Source organism: Eumetopias jubatus, unplaced genomic scaffold (assembly GCF_037043125.1).
Source record: "Eumetopias jubatus isolate StellerSeaLion01/CBP00866 unplaced genomic scaffold, mEumJub1_p1.0 scaffold_1, whole genome shotgun sequence".
NCBI classification, from domain to species: Eukaryota; Metazoa; Chordata; class Mammalia; order Carnivora; family Otariidae; genus Eumetopias; species Eumetopias jubatus.
Genome location: NW_028274807.1, coordinates 129,121,205 through 129,143,187, shown reverse-complemented (window position 1 = coordinate 129,143,187; position 21,983 = coordinate 129,121,205). Strand labels below are relative to the sequence as shown.

General features: G+C 39.8%; 1 protein-coding gene across 1 annotated transcript in view; it reads left to right on the top strand.

The window, feature by feature from the left end:
- COL6A6 (collagen type VI alpha 6 chain) overlaps nucleotides 1–21,983 on the top strand; it is a 105,701-nt gene that overhangs the window by 3,668 nt on the left and 80,050 nt on the right. The window contains exons 3-10 of the mRNA XM_028099081.2: nucleotides 592–1,212; nucleotides 2,309–2,869; nucleotides 3,648–4,205; nucleotides 6,608–7,183; nucleotides 9,228–9,797; nucleotides 15,945–16,288; nucleotides 16,372–16,450; nucleotides 20,165–20,319. Coding sequence (XP_027954882.2) covers nucleotides 592–1,212; nucleotides 2,309–2,869; nucleotides 3,648–4,205; nucleotides 6,608–7,183; nucleotides 9,228–9,797; nucleotides 15,945–16,288; nucleotides 16,372–16,450; nucleotides 20,165–20,319 — 3,464 coding nt within the window. The remainder of the gene's footprint in view (nucleotides 1–591; nucleotides 1,213–2,308; nucleotides 2,870–3,647; nucleotides 4,206–6,607; nucleotides 7,184–9,227; nucleotides 9,798–15,944; nucleotides 16,289–16,371; nucleotides 16,451–20,164; nucleotides 20,320–21,983) is intronic.

Genomic DNA, 21,983 nt, shown 5'->3' with positions numbered 1-21,983 from the left:
AGAGCCAGTAAAAAACAATTTGCTCAAACTGTACAAGTATAAATAAGTAACGTAGGAAACTCACATTATTGCCAGTTAAATCCATTTGAACGAGACAGTATAATTGTCTAATTGATAATGGAGAATGCTTTTCTTATTTATTCTAGGAAAATATGAATCCTCTTATAAGCCTCTTTCCCAAATAAAATAATGGAAAGTGCAATTGCTAGTCCATTACCATAACAAGAATATTTGGACTCTACCTACTGATTTTAATGACATTTTAATTATGATCACAGTAACAGCTGTTCACTGAGCAACTTTTCTGTACCTGGCCCCATGCTAAGCACATTATCACATGTAATCCCCATCACAATTTCATGAGATAAATACTGTTTTTACAGATAAGGAAATTAAAGCTGGGAGTTGAGCTAAGGTCTAGTATTTGAATCTAGGACCTTGTGATCTCAGCTTCATGATCCTTTTGTGCACGGCCTTCTTTCTTTAAGTGTGTAACCAGGTTCTGGTAGTTGTTCTCTGTGCCTTGTAATGCTGAGCAGAGATGCCAAACCTCCAGCTAAAGTTGTGCTTGTTCATTCCTTGTCCATACAGTTTGCCAAGGCCCGTCTGTGGCAGATGTGGTGTTCCTGCTGGATGTGTCTGTCAATGACAGCCAGGAGAACTTTGAATATCTTAAGGAATTCCTGGAAGAGAGTGTATCTGCTCTTGACATAAAGGAAAACTGCATGAGGGTTGGCCTCGTGACCTACAGCAATGAGACGAAAGTGATAAATTCACTCAGCAGGGGCGTAAATAAGTCAGAGGTTCTCCAGAATATTCAGAACCTCTCTCCCCAGGCTGGGAAGGCTTACACAGGAGCTGCCATCAGAAAGATCAGGAAGGAAGTGTTCAGTGCACGCAATGGCAGTCGGAAGAATCAGGGGGTGCCCCAGATTGCCGTGCTGGTGACCCACAGACCCTCAGAGGATAACGTGACCAAGGCAGCCGTGAACCTCCGGCGCGAGGGCGTGACCATTTTCACCATGGGCATCGAGGGGGCCAGCGACAGCCAGCTAGAAAAGATCGCCTCTCACCCTGCCGAGCAGCACGTGTCCAAACTGAAAACCTTCTCTGACCTGGCCGCTCACAACCAGACGTTTCTGAAGAAGCTGCGGAACCAGATAACACACACAGTCTCTGTTTTTTCAGAGCGCACTGAAACTCTCAAATCCGGTAAAGTCCTTAGCTGAGAGAAGAATGATTCAGAGCCTTTTCTTGTCTCCTGTCTCTCAGGTATCCTACGTAGAGAAGGGGTTGGCAGGGGATGCTGTGGGTAGGGAGAATAAGTTCCTGATTCCCTACCTTTGCTTGCTCATAGGAAGTGTAAACTGGGGGAGAATGAAAGCCATTGAGGTGCTGGAATGGGGAGAAGGGATTTCCCTTTTTACTTGCTCTTTTGTGCAGCTTTACCAGGATTCTTCATGACTTCTAAACACCCCAGAGCACCATCCTTTGTTATTTTTCTGCCTTTTACTTTTTCCTTTTTCTCCTTTGCCTCTTGTGTTCCCCTGCTCTTGCCTTTACTTTTTTTCTTTTTGAACTTTTCCCTCCTTTTCTCCCACTATCCTCAAATTCCAACTTGGAGAAGAAACCGGAAGCATGATTTGGTTTGAGGACTGAGTGATTTGTTGTGAAATGCTATTCTGCTATTTGTGAGTTTGGAGAGACGGACAGTGATGCATTTTAAATATTTCACATATACACATGCGTACTATATAATTTATGTGTGTGTATATATGTATACATTCATCAACAAAAATTTCTAGCATGTTTACTATAAAAGTGTCCTTGTTCTACGCAAATAAGGCCATTGACGATACCCCTAGGTTTGTGAATTGGCTAGGAGTAGATGAGGAGTAGTTTGTTCAAGTTTTCAAAAAAGAAAGCTCCTCTGTCCACAATATGCCATTAAATACCTTCTGTTTCCCAGCATACCGCTTGCCTGTTTGCTAAGCAGTTATTCACTAATGAGGAAAGTAACTTGTAAAAATCATCTTCAAGTTTTCTTTCTAATCTTTTATTGTATCCAGATTTGCTCTGATTCATGACCGAGAACTATCCAAATAGTCTTAAACTGTCAGAAGCAATTCATTTGGCCCACGTGATGCTAAGATTTCCCTACATTAGGCTGGCAGAGTATCTTTTACGCCTGGAAGCTATTTTCCATTTTTCTGTCTGAAGACACTTGCACTGTTCTACTTCCCATCTCTTCCCATTCCTTCTTCACACTTGCCTCAGGGCCACAGCCAACTTTCTGGTTCCATTTTAGGTTGTGTGGATACTGAAGAAGCAGACATTTATCTGCTCATTGATGGCTCTGGAAGCACCCAGGCCACAGACTTCCACGAAATGAAGACCTTCCTGTCAGAGGTGGTAGGGATGTTCAACATTGCTCCCCAAAAGGTGCGGGTTGGGGCTGTCCAGTACGCTGACAGCTGGGACTTGGAATTTGAGATCAATAAATACACTAACAAGCACGACTTGGGAAAGGCCATCGAGAACATCCGGCAGATGGGTGGGAACACAAACATGGGGGCAGCCCTGAATTTCACACTAGGGCTTTTGCAAAAAGCAAAGAAGCAGCGAGGAAACCGAGTGCCTTGTCATCTTGTTGTCCTGACGAATGGCATGTCCAAGGATAGCATCTTGGAGCCTGCTAACAGACTGAGAGAAGAACTCATTCGTGTCTATGCCATTGGGGTCAAGGAGGCCAACCAAACACAACTGCGAGAAATTGCAGGCGAGGAGAAGAGGGTATACTACGTGCATGACTTCGATGCTTTGAAAGACATAAGAAACCAAGTTGTTCAAGAAATCTGTGCTGAAGAAGGTAGGGGACATGGTGGTTTTACCTTTTGACTTCAGCTCATAAGTTACCTCCCTGCGGTATGATATCCCTTATTTAGAGAAACAGCATAAATTTCCAGGTCAAGGTTTGTTGACTTGTGTAGCTGTGTTTGTTCTCCAGAGCAAAACTAGGAGCCCATTATAGTGTTGTTCTAATTAATATCTGAAGCATAAGAAAGATGTTTGAAGGAGTTCTCCCTAGTAAATATTGATTAGCCTCTTCCCACAAATCCCTGCTAGGATAGACTTATAATTAGACACTGCAAATGATTTCTGATTTTGAAGGAGTACCTCAGGTTATTTAAATTGCTTTTTAATAAAACTTTTATGAAACCTTTTAGAACTCTATCAGTAGTCTTCAACCAGGGGTGATTTTGGCCCCCTTGGGGGATATCTTCAATGTCTAGAGAAATTTTTGGTTGTCATAACTGAGTGAGTGTTCCTGGTATCTAACAGGTAGGGGTCGGGATACTGCTAAATGTCCATGCATTATAGGATACTGTAGGACTGCCCTCCACAATAAAAATTATCCAGCCCAAATTGTCAATAGTGCTGAAGATGTCCTGAATTATATATTAATAACAAATAACAGAGTAGTCTTGTTTTTATTGCCTTCAGTGCTTTATTTACTTGCTAGCAATCCTTACCAAGCTCACACTTAACTTCAATATAGAATTATTTGTGTTTTGGATTTTCTTGTTTACCATTAATCTTTTTACCTGAAGCCACCTTGAGTAAACTTCTTGCCTTCTCCCATACAGCCTGCAAAGAGATGAAAGCGGACATCATGTTTCTGGTGGACAGTTCTGGCAGTATAGGACTTGAAAATTTCATCAAAATGAAAACATTTATGAAAAACCTGGTGAGCAAATCTCAGATTGGGCCAGATCGGGTACAAATCGGTGTAGTCCAGTTCAGCGACATCAATAAGGAGGAATTTCAGCTCAACAGATATATGTCCCAAAATGAGATTTCAGATGCAATAGACCGGATGACTCATATTGGAGAAACCACCTTGACTGGTAGTGCCCTGACCTTTGTGTCTCAGTACTTCAGCCCTGCCAAGGGGGCCCGGCCCAATGTTAGAAGGTTTCTCATCCTCATCACTGACGGTGAAGCTCAGGACATAGTCAAGGACCCAGCAGTAGCACTTCGACAAGAAGGCATAATTATCTACTCTGTCGGGGTGTTTGGTTCCAATGTCACCCAGCTCGAGGAAATCAGCGGGAGGCCAGAGATGGTTTTTTATGTTGAGAATTTTGATATTCTGCAGCACATTGAAGATGATCTTGTTTTTGGAATATGCAGCCCCCGTGAAGGTAGGTGTCCTGCACTAGTGGGATTATCCAAACATACATCCATGTTAGCCATTATGTCTGGAATTAAGTAGAATACTATTTGAACATTGCAAACTTTTTGCTTAATTGAAATGTTCATCCTAGTAGATTTTGACCTACATATTAAAAAATGCTCCTTTCCTCAACAGAACTGTTGAATTAATATAGAACAATTTTGGTCCACCTAGATTGTTTCCCTTTTGTAGGCAGAGAGCCTTAAGGCGATATCTTAGGTCTGGTTCCCTGGAAGCAGAAGCTGAGTCAGGGGTTCTTGTGGAAGTGATTTATTGAAGAGGCATTTTCAGAAGGGGAGTAAGGATTGCAGGATGGGACACGTGTAGGACTTAAGCAACGAGGTGGTCTCAGCTAGAGTATAGCTTCAGCCCAATCCCATGGGGAACTCTAGAGCATGAATTATACCACAGAGTCTGTCCACCTGGAGGCAAGGGGCCAGCCTCCTAGAACTTGTGTCCTTGGGCTCCATGTGAGGCAAGCAATACAAGAGCATAACCTCCCGAGCAAGGTGGCTCCCCTTTGACCTAACATCCAATGTAGATGTTTGTTTGTTTTTACAATATTTGAAAACCAATACTTCTATAAACTGAGATAATGTTGGTAAAAACACTGTGATATTAAAAGAGGAGTATAGTATGGGAACTTGAACCATGGATGCCTCAAAGGAAGTAAATAGTATAGTCCCCATCCTCCTTCCATGAAACTGCAGAGTCATACAAGTTACAAAACAAGTTCAGCAAATGTAAGGGACTGATTTACACTATGATCCATGGGCCTTGATGACAGAGGCATTTTGAAAAATCTCTACGAAGGAGATGGATCTTAACGGAGTTTTGAGGAAAGAGAGGAACCATGTTTTTCAAATCACAGTTCTGTTCAATTTCCACTGGAAGGTTTGGTGATTGTGGGTAGCCTGTGCTCTGTGAAAAATATACCTGGATTGTATTTCCTGATAATGCTACACAGAACGAATCTGAACTCTTCAAAGTGTGCCAACACTGAGAAATCTACCTCCCCCGCCCAGTCCGTTGGGTAATCCAGGGAGGCTCCTCAGGGTAGCCAAAAGCCAGAGAGATGTAGTGTCTTCTTTTTTAGAACCAGCCTTTCTTGAGAATTTGGTTTATGGCTATGTACAACCTGGCCTCTAGTCAGTGGGGTAGTTACATTGGCTATAGAGTTTTCAACAGCCCTGCCACATAGCAAGCAGGTGGCTGGCAGAGGAAGGAAATAGGATGAGCCTTTAGGGAAGATGGCTACTCTGTTGCCATTCCATTTCTCCAGAACTGGTGAGTTAATATTTGGAACATACCTTTCCAAGGCCTATAGAGAGACTGTGCTACATAAGGACTAAATCATTAACCAACTGACATTCCACTTCTCCAGAATGAATGAGTTGGAATTTGGAACTCTGCACCTTTAGATAGAATATGTTACACACACATGGATTAAGTATTAGTGGGGTCTTTCCTGCTTTACTTTTCCATGCCATTGACCCAAAGTTTGAAAAGTTAACAGGTGTGTCATGCTAGGACCACTGAGTTAGGCCAAGTGTGAATTGAGCTTATTTCTATGATGAGGCCCAACAATGAAAATAGATAATGTTCAGGAAAGTTAAAAAGGGAGGAAATGTAACCTTGAAGAATTAGCTATCATAAAACTGTGGGAAAAATATACAGTGTTGCCAAATTCATTTTCATGTGGTCATTTCCCGAAGATTTATCTTAAGAATAAAATCTCCTCGGGGCGCCTAGGTGGCTCAGTTGGTTAAGCGACTGCCTTCGGCTCAGGTCATGATCCTGGAGTCCCAGGATCGAGTCCCACATCAGGCTCCCTGCTCAGCGGGGAGTCTGCTTCTCCCTCTGACCCTCCCCCGTCTCATGCTCTCTCTCTCTATCTCATTCTCTCTCTCAAATAAATAAATAAAATCTTTAAAAAAAATAAAAAATAAATAAAAAAAAAAGAATAAAATCTCCTCCCTGGGCTTAAAAAAAAAAAAAGAATTTGTGTACATGAAAGCACATGTTGAAGAAACTGTTTATACAGGAGAATTTCTGCAGAATTCTATTTTTTCCTTTTTGTCCAAAGCATTTGAAGTGTTTATTCCTATGATCCTGTGACTATTGCCCCCCTCATACCTCCTACAGTAGGCTTCATGTCTGCCTTGTCCTAAAAGCTTACCTTACTATTTCTACATACTGGCAGCACAAACGTATGTGTATTGTCTGTTACCCAGGGAATGGACATTCTAATGTACAGCTTGATCCCATGCAGACAAGACCCTGGTAATTAAAAAACAGGTGTGGGAGGAAGAGTCTCCCATGATGTCCAAAGCTAATCTCATGTGGTTTTCCTTTTTCCTCCTCTTTTAGAATGCAAGAGGATTGAAGTTTTGGATGTTGTGTTTGTAATTGACAGCTCTGGAAGCATTGACCATGATGAATATAATATCATGAAAGACTTTATGGTTGACTTGGTGAAAAAAGCTGATGTTGGCAAGAATCAGGTCCGGTTTGGGGCTCTGAAGTATGCTGATGACCCAGAGGTGCTGTTTTATCTGGGTGACCTTGGCACAAAATGGGAGGTGATTTCGGTGCTCCAGAAGGACCAGCCCATGGGGGGCAATACTTACACTGCCGAGGCCTTAGGTTTCTCAGACCACATGTTCAGTGAAGCCCGAGGTAGCCGTCTGCAAAAAGGGGTCCCCCAAGTCCTCATTGTGATCACCGATGGGGAATCCCATGATGCTGATAAGCTCAATGCCACAGCCAAGGCCTTGAGGGACAAAGGCATTCTTGTCCTGGCTGTGGGGATTGCTGGTGCTAATCCCGTGGAGCTGCTAGCCATGGCAGGATCAAGTGACAAGTACTTCTTTGTGGAGACGTTTGGAGGCCTGAAGGGGATATTTTCAGATGTGTCAGCCAGTGTATGTAACTCTTCAAAAGTAGGTAAGATTTGTCAATTAAATTTTTCTTTATTTTGGTTTTTTTTAATTTTTTTATTGTTAGGTTAATCACCATACATTACATCATTAGTTTTTGATGTAGTGTTCCATGATTCACTGTTTGTGCATAACACCCAGTGCTCCACGCAGAACGTGCCCTCTTTAATACCCATCACCAGGCTAACCCATCCCCCCACCCCCCTCCCCTCTAGAACCCTCAGTTTGTTTTTCAGAGTCCATTGTCTCTCATGGTTCGTCTCCCCCTCCAACTTACTCCCCTTCATTCTTCCCCTCCTGCTATCTTCTTCTTCTTTTTTTTTCTTAACATATATTGCATTATTTGTTTCAGAAGTACAGATCTGTGATTCAATAGTCTTGCACAATTCACAGCGCTCACCATAGCACATACCCTCCCCAATGTCTATCACCCAGCCACCCCATCCCTCCCACCCCCCACCACTCCAGCAACCCTCAGTTTGTTTCCTGAGATTAAGAATTCCTCATATCAGTGAGGTCATATGATACATGTCTTTCTCTGACTGACTTTAAATAAAATTTTTTTTAAAATTCCTTAGTATTTTTTATTTAGGTGTGTTTTACTAAAATAACTAAGTATTATTAGATGAATTGCTATTAATCCAGGATTCCAACATCTTGGGTATAGTTCCTTATAAAAATTATTTAACTTTTCTGGCTTTCATATGTCTTGCCTCCTTAGAAGACAGCTCCTACCTTTTTCTTTCATAAAACTAATGAAATCTGTTTGGGTCTCACTGAAAACTGGGACAAATCTTAGCTTCTGTTGGCCTGTGCCTAAAATTCAATATGTCCTTTTAAGCCTGCTGCAGAAGTTGACCTTGATTTTCTGTATTGAAAGTTCTCACTTGGGTGTGTTAGAAAAAAAAAAAAGTGCTTTATTTCCCTTATATGAAACTGAAACAGGAATTCAATGAGTTAACTAGTTCCTAAATGATCTATTTACCATATTTCTCTTTATCTCTTCCTTGCTTATCTTGACTGCGGGAATCTCTGATACCTTTAATCTTAGGCTAACAAGAATTAATTAAGTTAAGTCAATGGTGAGATCTCTGGGGGAATTCAAGGAAATGATAATGTTTACCAGAACACACATGAGCATGTGCCAAGCATAACTCATTCATTGGCAGTGGTTTTTCCTGTTCTTTTTGTTTTGTATTTGTTGTATTAATACAAAGGAAGCATCTCTAAACTATATTGCATTGCCCAAAAATATTTTTCTCAAGTACCTATTTTTGCCTATATGCACCAGCAAGGGAACTGAATGAGAGGAAAACAGACACGATATAGGCTGGAAGGCATGATTTTAAAACCTCAGTTCGCCCTGATAATAATCAGAAAAGTATTGCTTGGCTTAACTAGCCATTGAGGCCAAGTGAATCATACAGACCATCTGTCTTTTTGTTTGAGTCCCTAAGTGGCTGTGTGCTATTTTGTTTTCTCTTGCTGTGCTACTACCGTCCCTGGGCTTTCTGGAAGGGTTAAGGCTACACTGCAGGTAAGAATGAGTTTTCTGTGGCACCACCCCCATTTCTCTGGCATCTTTGAAAAGAAAATGGTGTAAGGCCAAATGAACCATGAGAGACTATGGACTCTGAGAAACAAACCGAGGGTTCTAGAGGGGAGGGGGTGGGGGATCGGGTTAGCCTGGGGATGAGTATTAAGGAGGGCACGTATTGAATGGAGCACTGGGTGTTATACGCAAACAAGGAATCATGGAACATGTAATGTATGGTGACTAACATAATAAAATAAAATTTAAAAAATTAAAAAAAAAGACCAAATGGAAATCCCAAGAGAGACCTAAAGGGATGTGTGAGTTGTTTGTGCCTTTATGAATGGATTGTTTTTATTTCCTCTCAATTAATGTGACCACTGGATGGCATATGATAAGAAACCGTCTTCAGAAATAACATTTCTATATAGCTACAAACACATAATCTGCACTGGCCAGGTTAAAGAAAAAATAACCTGATTTTTGTTGTTGTTATTCCCTTTCCTCTTCTTTGTAGATTGTGAAATTGAAAAAGTAGATCTTGTTTTCCTCATGGATGGTTCAAATAGCATTCATCCAGATGACTTCAAGAAGATGAAGGAATTCCTTGCATCTGTTGTTCAAGACTTTGATGTCAGTGTCAACAGAGTACGTATAGGTGCTGCCCAGTTTAGCCATACCTATCGGCCAGAATTTCCACTGGGTACTTTCATAGGCAAAAAGGAGATATCATTTCAGATTGAAAACATCCAGCAGATCTTTGGATACACACACATTGGCGCTGCACTCCGGCATGTGAGGCATTACTTCCAGCCAGACATGGGCAGCCGGATAAATGCAGGTACCCCGCAGGTGTTGCTGGTCCTCACAGATGGCCAGTCCCAAGATGAGGTGGCCCAAGCTGCTGAAGACTTGAGACACAAAGGTATTGACATTTACTCTGTGGGCATTGGGGACGTGGATGATCAGCAGCTCATTCAGATCACCGGGACTGCCGATAAAAAACTAACGGTTCATAACTTTGATGAACTGACAAAGGTCAAAAAAAGGATAGTTCGCAACATCTGTACCTCGGGGGGTGAGAGCAGTAAGTATTTAATGTGTCCTTCATATTTTTTCCTTCCCTGTCTTTGCTGACACTCTCCTCAATCTCTGTTTACATCCCCAGGGGCTGGTAGGAGAATTTAGATTTGTGCCTCTAGATTTCAGATTGAACTTTTCACAGTCATCAGGTATTTCTTTGTGATTTGTGGATTGAAAAACAGGACATCTGAGAGCCTTTTGTCTCATACACCACCCCCCATCCTCCACACCCCCTGCCCCAGAGCCCATGCCCACTTTGCAAATAGGAATGCTGTGGCATGAGGAAAAGGCCATTGTTTACAATCTCACTGGTTTCATAGGTTGGAGACCCTGTCTCAAAGAAGTAAACTATTTGACAGGTGTTGGTTGCCTGGCAATAGGGCCTTCAGGCTTCCAAATGCTGTGGTACAGGTGTATAAAGGACGAAGAGCCTTGAAGATTTAGATCTTTATTATGAAAACTTTTTACTGCAGAAGTTAGTAAATACCTTCTTAAAAGTTAGTCTATTTTGACATTTTCCAACAGATGGAAGGAAAGATCTTGAAAGAAGGATGATTTTTTTTTCTATTTTTGTAGATGTGCCCAGTGGGTTGGCTGTGGGTCTGTGTAACTATCTATGGTAAACAGAAACTCTAGATTTTCACCAGGACAAGGAAAGCTATCTGGTTGCTAGGAGGCAGCTCTGGAGACAGAGAGCCTGGCTACCAATCCTTCAATGGCCATTTTTTTCTTGGACAAGTTGCTTAACTTTTCTGTTTAATTTTCTCATCTATAAAATGTGAGCAATAGCAGCACCTAGTTCAAAGATCATTGTCAAGATTAAATGAGAAAATGTGCATTTAAACTTTATAATTACATCCCAGGTGTCATGCTTACTCAATGTAAAGTCACTTCATTTTTGTCTACCACTGATCCATTAAATTTATTCATGGGGGCCAGCTCTTCCTTTGCCCCTAGTCACTTTCAGGAAATAAGTGAACATTTTCTTGGTGATTAATATGTCTATCAAAAGGTAACCGTTAAAACTAAAAACTTCATTCAAGGTTACTCCACTTTCCCAGCCTCCCACAGGCTGCTCACCGGCCATGACAGAGGAGGTCACACGTGGTTGGCATTTTACCCATTGTTGCCCACCTTTCACTTCTACCCGCTTCTCCTAGGCCCTGCCCTCTTGCTGCTAGCCATGGTTCCAGAACGGGTTGGGGAAGGGAGAAGAGCTAAAGAAGTACAGAAAATTTCCTACTTGATGATGCTTGGCAAGAATTGGTTTTCTGTGACAATAGCCCATATCTAAATCTGGATCCATTCATGGGTCTTCCAAAGACTTTCCCTCCTGCCCTCCATATTTGGCAGGGGATCTCTCAACCATAGTTCCTTTGAGAAAGGTAAACATGTCTCAATTCCAGATGTTCCCTTATGCCTTCCTCAGCCTCTGGGCATCTGGTGATGCCTTCAGCTTTATTCTGCTGCCATCTCTTTGGTCCTCCAGTTAGCCGCCTTAGATAGGAGATCAAAGGAGTCCACAACAGCTCCTTCTTACATGTGGACATATCAACTCCATGGGAAACAATTACATATCAGTTGCCCCAGTAAATACTAGAAGTTACAGGCCTTCAATGTGGTCACCTCTCCTTTGCAGAGAGAGCAGTGTGTCATTCTTGTGGTTCATTCTTTAGAATTTCTAGGCTTGTCTCATCTCTGAGTTCTCTCTTAGACCTCCTCTTACCTGACTTAGAGGAAATTACCTCCTTTCCTTCTATGTGTGTGTTTGTGTGCAGGTAGTGAGACACCTCCCAACACATCAACAGTTCTCTCCCCCAAAATGCTCTTCTAAACTCTAAGCTCAAACCCTTTATAAGACCTGGTGTACAGCTAAAGGTTAAGAGTCCCGTCATTGATTAGGGACTACTGTCTTCGTAAATCCTGCTTCATGATATCCTCATACTTTGGAATGTCTGGTGACCTCAGCCAAAACTTCCACATTAATTTCCTATTTCAAATGAAATAGCTCTCTTCTAGAGAGAGTGAAAGAAAACCATGTGGAAAGTGAAAACCAGGAGTATGCACTCCCACGTAGTAAGTTATCTTTAAAGGAAATAGTCATGAATGTAAAAATAAATAAATAAAAGTACTCTATATTAAGATAAACTTGAAGTCATTACTGCAGCAAACAAGAATGTGAGACTTTTGTAGCCAAGCTGCGGGCTGAGGACTGAAGAGGCTGGAATGAACAGTGAGAAAGCTCCAAAGGCATGTGCAGATATACTAGAGAATACCAGTTCTTCTTAAACTACAACCCCCACCCCGAGTCCAAGAAATTCAACAACAGTTTGGTATGACTCAAAGCAAATCAGACTTAGAGCCTAAGCATCTAGCTTTGCTTCTTATTAAAATAGGTATAACTTTGGAGAAGTATCTTGTAATGATCTTATAAATATACAAATACATGGAGTCATGGGGTTAGTTCACAGAAGGACAACTTACCAAGAATTCCTTGGTTTAGGAACGTTAATATTTTTTGCAACAGTTCAGAGCTATATTCGAATTGAATGTCTTAGCAGACAACAAATTCTCTTAGGCAACTAAACTCCAAAGTCTGTTTTCTTACCTTCATTCATGTTTATTTTCCTGATTTTTCTTTGAACCTGGCTATTCTGATCACCTAGAGATTATCAGGCAGTGTTCAGGATATAGAAATGCTACCTTTTTCATTGAGCCATGATTAGGTAGCAAAAGAATCAATATCTTTTCTTATCTCTTATCATTTGCATCATCATGGATAGATATATCAAAAAGGAGAGTTAAGTGAGAAGCTAGTCTGGGGGAGGATTTTATTCAGGATTTGATTCAAGGAATGTGAGAAATGTAAGGACAAAAATAGATGGTCATTGCCAACTTTCCTTGACAAGGATCTCTTAGGTTTCTGTCTTAATTGGGTTCTTTAGAAAACGGACCTCAAAGCAAAGTTTATATGCTAATACTTTAGATGCTAATACTTTGAGAGTGCAATCACAGGGAAGCAAGAGTGAGTGTAAGGGAAGTGATACAGGAAAGGAGAAAAAAATAAATACAAGATGGTATATTACTAAGCTTGCTACAGGTTCTTAAGAAAGCAAAATTGGTGCATCATTCATGTAGAATATCACCAAGGAAGTGTGTGGAACCAACACATAGATGGGTCCATCAGTGAGAATAAAGAAGAGGATCTGTCTGCCAGTTTCCTCCCAGCTACTGCCTCTCATCGATCAGAGTTTACCCTCATGGAGAGTTAATTCTCCTACCCTACTGGGTTGTGTTATCTGTGCTTTGGGGAAACCAGACATGGGACCCACAGTGAATTATATCTGTGACTGGAAGTGGTAAAAGGAGCCAGAGTTCCCATGAATTCAGTTGGTTTGGACATGGGAACCAGAGTCATCCTGACCCTCCTGCCCTGAGGATGATGGAGGCCATGACAAAGCCTGGTTTCCATCCCCTGCACACTTTTGGGAGACCAGATGATGGTGGCAGCTGAGGCTATCCAGTGGGTAAATGTCCAAGTCCTGGATTGGGTGGGGAGGAGGTAGCAAATCTGGGAAATACATAAACTGGGTCTCTTACACTACCTATTTTCTAGATCATTCTTTTTTCATCTAAGATACCCCTTCTTTCAAAAGCCCCAAATTTCTCTCTTATCCCAACCAATAACTGCCAATAGCCCAACTTTCCCCTTTAAAGTATTTAAGAAATTTTTTCTAATCTTACTGATATATCTTACCTTCTTGACAGTATTTCTTAATACTAAGAATCTGCCATCATCAACTCTAATTATGGACTTTGTAAGTCAGATAATTAAAATCCACTTTTAAGTCTGGCAGGGAACTGTCAAACCACCTGTTTAGTCCAATCCACTCTGCTCTGTTATTTTTATTTTTATTTTGGACTATATAATCTCATTTTTATAAACAGGAAAATTTTATAATCTCATTTTTATAACCCAGAAAGGTTAAGAGACTTGCCAAAAGTTATCTAGCAGTAGCAACGTCTTGGCCAGTCCATGACTAAAATTAAACATGGAGTCTTCCCACTTAAAGACCTCCCCCCATCCAGACTTCCACACTGTGGTTTGTGAGGACAAGTCAAACACTCAAAACACTAGTTTTGCTTCTCCTTGTTATCACCCTCCGCAGCAGTGCTGTGGACTCCCTTCTCAAGTTGCCCTACGTTTATCGCCATTTTTCAATTCCCCCCTCCTGCTATCTCAAGTTGCCCTACGTTTATCGCCATTTTTCAATTCCCCCTCCTGCTATCCTAGGTTAATCCTTCATTATTTCTCTTGGAAATCCAGTGTTAGCCTTCTCCCTAGCTCACTTCCAAAACCATCCTTGCCTCTTGTTAGCTGTGAGGGCTCCTGATTTGAGGGCAGATGTCTCTGTAGAGTTGGTAAGACCCTTCCTTCCAAGAGAGCCCACTTGATTAATATGGCCTAGTCTATTGTATTTAGACATGCGGCTGCCAACTCTGGATTTGTGCCTCACAGTTATTCCTTTGATCACATTATTATGGAATAATTTGTCAATTTGAATTAAATAAACACAAGGAACTTATTTACTAATCTATACAAAAAATTAAAACACTAAATTTTTAGAGGGGACCGTTCCCAGGATCACTCAATGACATTTTGCCATATCTGCCAATGTTCGTTTTTCAACAGTCTCAAGATTGAAATGATAGGATATTGATTCAAGAGGAATTTTGGAAAGGACATATTCTGATGCTTCCTTCTGACCAGTTTCTTTCTCCTCATCTCCCTTTCCAAATATCAGAGAAGAGATTTTTCTAAGAAAGTTCCTACGGCAAAATAAGAAATAAAGAAAAACTAAAGAAAACCCACCTTTCAGATGTTTTGATAACATTGATTTACCTGAAATGTCATGGTGAAAATTGATTATCAGATAAGGATTTATTTTCCCTCACCCAACTCTTTTCTCATTAAACGGGAATCAGGGTACAAGGGAGTGGGGAAAAAAAATGAATCAAGCTTCTGGCCCTTATTTTAAAATTAGAAAGTGACATTTTGATTTCAAAGACTTGCAAATGTACAACTGACCAGTGTGTCTGGAGGTAGTATAGGTGGGCATTTGTCCACACAACAGCTATCTGAAAAACTGCTTATCTGAACAAAGCAAACTAAAAATACATATTCTTCCTCCCACCTCCCCCTGCCTTTTTTTTTTTTTTAGCCAACCAAGCTAGTTAAATTCAGCTTTGCTGAATTTGTATCCAACTGAATTTGCTGGAAAATTTGAAGTTTTTAGCCAACCTAAAAGTTCTGGAAAGAAGAGTGCATATGAATTATCATTTTATCCTCCTCTGATTATCTCCCCTTTAGGAGGCTCAGCTTAAATTATCAAGCCCCTTCTAGTTTCTCCAATGCTTAACATGTCCCTGGCCCTAATAAGGATAAAAGCAAAGAACTCTAAATGGGAAACCTCTCTAGGTATTTATTGAATCTCCAAATGGCAATGGCTTCAGCTTCCTGAGTGCCTGAGCTCTGAAGGCAATGCCATCTTTGACATAAACTATGCAAGATGCCAAAGGATCTCTTGGAGTTTTTCTTTTTTCCTTTTTCTTTTCTGAGTGGATGTTAGAAGACAAAAAGAAGAATCAGAGATTGTTTTTAGAGAGATAAATCTTCACAGTCATTCCTTTAGACAAGTCCCTTGTGATTTATTTTTTTCTAAATGACTATTCAAATATTTTTATACTTCCCTTATAGTTATAATTTAATATTTGTCAAGTGACCTCAATTGGTAAGTAGCATGGTATGAATTTCCTCTTTCAGACTATTAACACTTCCACATACAACTTTAGATACTTAAATGATTTTGTGTGGCTTTTTCAGTGGCCCCAATAAAGTCTTTCAGAACTTTGTTACAAAATCATCTAGATTTTATACCAGCTTAAAAATATATTCTATACTTACACTTTTACCGGTTATAAAAGAGTGATTCTAAGCTTCTTCCTTTATTCAGTCATGTTCTTCCTTGTTTTCCAACTTTATAAATGGAATCAAAATAAGAATTTCAAATACCTTGATTCAGATATGGCAAACAAGCCAAATAAAGGTATCTGTTGGTCTAATAAGATATTATTTTCCCTTGAACCCTAGATTGTTTTGTGGACGTTGTGGTGGGATTTGACATCTCAACTCATGAAAATGGGCAGACTTTGCTTGAAGGTCAGTCTTGGATAGAAACCTACCTTCAAGACATCTTACGTACCATCAGCTCCCTCAATGGGGTAAGCTGTGAGGTGGGCACAGAGACTCAAGTTAGTGTGGCTTTTCAAGTGACCAATGCCATGAAAAAATATTCACCCAAGTTTGAGATCTATAGCGAAAATATACTGAACAGCTTGAAGGATGTAACAGTTAAAGGACCATCTCTTCTCAACGCAAACCTCTTGAGTTCTCTATGGGATGCATTTCAGAATAAATCAGCTACTCGAGGAAAGGTAAGCTGGTTTTACTATATCTGCTGGTCTATGGTTGCGATGACATCCTTTTTACTCAATTTTCTTTTTGAATACTTTCCTAGGTGGTTCTCTTATTTTCAGATGGATTGGATGATGACATTGAAAAGCTTGAACAAAAATCTGATGAACTTAGAAATGAAGGTATTGAGCATGGGGAAGAGTGGGAAAGGAGTGTTTACTGAGTTTATAACCTCAGAACTCAATTCTGGCTCTTAAGTTTTTAAGCACTCAAATAACCCTGAATTTGTCCACCAATATGCTCTTGGGAGAGCAAATGAGCTCTCAGAACATTCTGGCATCTACTTTTTTCTTCTTACACTATGTATGTGAAACAGCACTGAATATAAAGTCCTACCCTTTCTCTTATAACACTGTATGTCTTCCTAAGCTTTCCTGGAGAATATTCCTGTATCCCTTGGCCCACATCATCTAATATTGCTACTTCTTTAGGGTCTGCAGAAGTGAACAGTGTATTTCTCCTTGACCAAGGAATAGAAGAATTGGATTATTTTCTTTTGACACTGTTAGAGTTTCATTCCAATCTCAAGCATTGTTGGACAAGTCTACTCATATTTTGGAGTTTTCTAATTAGTTCCTTCCTTCAGACCACAGATGGACCAACCATGGTGCTTAGGAGTTTTTAAAGCATTGGCTCTGGGCTTTTTGCTTTAGGAACAAATGCCCAGTCTGACTTACTGTCAGTTCTTACAAAATATGGATCAGTGGAAGAAAAATGAACCCATGTGTTCTGGTTTGACTAAGAATAGAAATACTTTTCCTGTAAGTGGATGCTATCAGTGCCCCCTTTCTAAGCAGTTTTCCCCATCCTCCAGCTACTGTGACTGTTGGCTGCCAGAAACTCACAGGTTCTCCTTTCTCTGAAGAATTGCTGTTGACCAGTGGAAGCCATGTCACCTGGAAGGTTACTCCCTACCCCACCCCTAGGCAGCAGGTAGAGTACACGGAATTGGACCCTACCTCAAAATGGCCCCAGTTCTGTGGTATAATTTATGTTCCAGAGTTCCCCATGGGATCAGTCTTCAGCTAGTCTTCAGCTGAAACACTGTCTTGCTCAGCTCCTTCCCCTGCTCTATCTTGCTTTTTTAACCCCTTCTTCAAAGAGTGCTTCCTCAATAAATTGTATGCATCCAAATCCCTTTCTCAGCCTCTGCTTCTAGAGAACCTGGCCTAAGACAGTTGCTTAGGCTGCTCCCAGGTTAGCTACTAGAAGCTAGGGGGATCAGTCCTTTCTGTTTGTTCTCTCTCCTCAATCTTAAACAAATTGCAAAATTAGCTGTATTTACAGCTGTAAAGTACGACTTTTTATTTTGCCCTTTATTTGCTAAAGCTGCTTTCTTTTTACTCTTTCAAGTCCTGGACTTTCTTTATGATCTACAATGGAGATATTAATGAAGACTAAGAATAAGACCCTAGAGTGCTTAATTTGGTGGGTAGGGTTTTGTTTTTTGGGGTGTGATTTTTTTTTTTTATAATTTCAGCTTTTGTGGTGAAAAAGATGTATCTTTTGCAGACAACGTAAGAGTTTTCTTCAGGAAGTTTCCCTCAGAACACCCAGATTTCTAAGACCAACCTTCTTTTTCCCAACTCCCAAAGAAAAACTATTAAATGAGTTTCAACTTCAGAAGCTAGATTTTTAATATCCTCAAAAATTCAGAATCTCTGAATGGGAGAGATAAAGGGATGATGGCCATAATGTTTTTTGAAAAGTGTTAAATGGCTCTCAATATGGACAAGGAGTACCTCTAGCTCTGGCTTCCCATGTTTAAACATACATGATTTCAGTTGATGCTTGGCCCTATGATCCATTAGCCTAGGAGAGCCTCCCGAATTTGGGGCCAGGTATCTATGTGTATAAACTGTGCACTCATCATGAGACAAGAGGAGACCTGGAGAAAAGGATACTCAGTGGTGGATGTGGCTTTCTAACTAATCCACATGAATTGGGGTTTGAATTCATTTCATTTCTTTAAATAGTGATTCTTACATTCTTTCAATTTTTGAAATATTTTCTTCCTTAATTTATTTTTAGGAATTGTATTTAAAATCTTTTGACTTATTATTGGATGAGTCTGAAAGGAGCAGGATCAGAGTCCCCCATCCTGAGGAAAGCAGTTACAAATAATAGTTATATGCATTATTTGCGGCAGATCAACAATCCCATGGTTCTCATAATTCTTACATTTTCACACATCTCGGAGCTTACAAGAAAAATCAGATGTGAGATTTCCCCCCTTATAAATAGATCTATTAGCCTGCCTTCTCTTGATCAGTAAATTCTTTTGATGAGCTCAGCATTCCTCACTGTCTATCCCAGCCCACTCCGCCGTCCCTTGTCTCCTTGTCATTCTCATTCCTAGAAGAGTGACTAACACCTTGTTTATTTGAGACAAGCCAGAGATATCAACACTAAAATGAGGGAAGTCCTGGTAAATCAGGACAAGCTGGTCACCCTATTCTTTGGTGTTTCTTCATTTATTCCGCTTCAGCCAACCTCTCTGTTTTCCTCTCCTAGAACTTGAGCCTCCCCAATATGTCCCTGAAACTTTATTCTCCTCATTCTCTTCTTCCTCTCACCCAAAATCATTCATTCAGAATCATACATACACTTAGAAAACATTCTTAATTCTCGGGTCTGTGAACATTTCCTTATTCTAGTCCATTGGCTTCCAAGTCCCATCTAAAGATGTCTTCACTCATCCATAACGAAATGAGGAAACTTATGCCAATAAAGCTAAGTTTATTCAATTTTAGGACTGCTGTTTACTCTGATTATGTCCTTAGTATACTTTTGTTATTAAAATGTCTTTTGATTGTAGGCTTTGGAATCAGGTTGTCCAGGTGAAAAACTAAAAATACCACTCAAGCCAGTCAAATAACCTTTCCAAGCCTCAGTTTTCTTATCTGTAAAATACGGCTATAATTCTACATATTCATACAGTTGGATTTGTAGCTTACAAGTAAGCTAATGCATGGAAAGCACTTAACTGACTTCCAGGCACATAGTAACTATTAATAAATGAGAGCACAGTTGTTACTATGGTTACCTCCACCATAAGGATTACCAGGATTATTACTGGTGTCATTTCATGTTTATATCAATCAGTACTTTATCATTTCATGTTTGTATCAATTAATACTTGGCTAAGTAAGTCAAAACCCTCTGTTAGTCCCTTACAGTTTTCTTTGAAATATTCTGGTCTATAATGGTCTATAAAATTCTAAAGTTTATGAGCTACAGCTCTGGATGATTATATGTCATTTGTTTCTAACTGCCTGACAAGAGGTCTCTTATGGTCTTACAGTCTCCTACTATAATTCCAACTGGATTCTTGAATCCTTAAGAGGTCATTATATCTGTGCTTCTCAAACTTTAATGTGCACATAAATCATGTGGTGATTCTGATTCTGTAGGTAATTCTGTATTTCTGAGAAGTTCCCAGGTGATGTAAGTGCTGCTGCCCAAGGATGCCCCTTTGAATGGCAAAAATTTAGAACATTTGCTTTCTTGATATATCAGTTCTTCTGTATCTTAGTATACTGTATGGACCCTTTTTAAATCATTATATCTCACTTCAAATCATCCAGGAATTGGAAGTTCTGTTGTAATATCCCCTGCCTCCAATTTAATTAGCTTTGAAAAATGTAATTCCTTTTGTTCTCTGATGATAGTCTTGTCACTTGTCAGTTATACATTGCACGGTTGGGGGAAGTAGACAATAAAATGAGTGTTCCTCTTGCAACTGTTTTTCTAGAATAACAGTTTAGATACATATGCAAAAAGATTAAAATAGCCAAAACCACCTTACCCAGAGAATTGTAAACTGTGTTGGATAGGCCTGAATGCCCTCATAACTGTTGCTCTGGATGGAGCCACAGATTCAAGTGACCTGGCTGATCTCCTCTACATTGAATTCGGGAAAGGGTTTGAGTACAGGACCCAGCTCACTATTGGAATGAGGGACCTTGGGAGCCGACTGTCAAAGCAACTGGTAAGTTACTTAGAAAAGGCTGATGAGTTTAAATTTTCTATTTGTTTTGTATATAGATTTAGTATTTATGCTTACGAATTTGAACTAATTTTGTTCACTTGGGTATGAAAAAAAGGCTTTTCTGAATTAGTAAACAGCCTAAATAAGAGGATGTTTTGGGGAAAAAAATGTAATATGGTAGAGATACATCAAAGCATGTTTAATTAATATGCTTGGCAAAAAAGGGAAGAAATTTATAGCACCTACAATCCTGCCTGAATTACAGTCACTGAATGTAAGCGCTGGAGGGAATCTGAGGTGACAGGGTGAATCTACTTCTCCCTCAGCCAGCTGGTTTTCACACCCCTTGTGGATCCTAAGTGTCACAGCTCACCGCAGTGAGTATAACTCTCGTGTTTAAGATGTGTATTTTCCCTGCAACATGGCTTGTAAGGGAGAGCCGATTGCACTTGGAGTTCAACCAAAGGAAGAGCAACCTGCCCCGATGTTGGAGGAAGAACAGAGCAACATGATAACGGACCTCCTTCTATGTTGTACTGTATGTGCGATCAAAAGCTTTGTAAATGTCTTGACTGCAATGTTCGCCTTGTGAACTCTTTTTAGAACCTAACGTCTACATAAGTGCAGCCTAGTCCTATTTCTTTCAGAAATGTACAAGGATTCAAACTAGAGTGGTGAAGGATTACCAGATTATGTGGCACCACTTTCACCTTAATAACTGGCTAATGATCTCTCATTTGCTTATGATTTATGAATTCTGTAATCAGCACATTAAGACACTTTCCAATAACACACTAGCTCCTGGTATTTTTCACCTGTAGGATTTGTATATAAATAGATGTTTAAACACCATTTGTTAAGTGTAGTAATTATGTGAAAATAATTACTTCAAGAATATGGAAGTTTTGTTGGAATTGCTTTTTCTACATGGGAAGACTGTCTCTTTTACAAAAGGTCTTTTTTTCCCTACTATTTTTTCCCCCGTCTTTGAAATTCGTATTGGTAATTCATAGAGGGAGGAAGTTATTCCTCAAAACAAGCCTGTCAGTGTTTCAGTATCACATCAATGCTAGATTGTCAAAGAAAAACTTAATTTTAGAAACAGTTCAATTTTAACATTAATAATAAAAGATCTAATGCTGTAGGGTTTTAGTGATCCGAAGAAAATTGGTATTATCTAATATAAAATCAAAGAATCCAGTTTGTTATTTGATTTCACACATTTCAAGTTTTATTGGTTTTTCTGATATTTTCAGTGGAAAATTTTTTTCTAATGGCTGAAAAGGAACATTATATAATAGACATAGAAGCACAATTGCTAAATGACTATTATGACAAAATATTTTCATTTTTCATCACACTAGATTTTTGATGGGAAACTTTTCAACATAAAGATTAATTCTACCCCACCAAGGCCAAGCACGGTGTTTACTGCAAATTTTCCTAAAAATAAATCTTGTGGGTTAATTGTACAAATGCAGTGGAATATGTCAATTTTTCAAAGGATGACTAGGTTCAGGATAAAATTCACTGATATTTTTCAATATATAATATGGTTTTTCAGCCAGGGTATAAAGGGGAATCTTCTCCCCATTCCCCCATTGTCTACAGCAAGGGTTTTGGAAATGTGGAGTGTGTAGTTGGTGTTTTTGAAATCCTGTCAC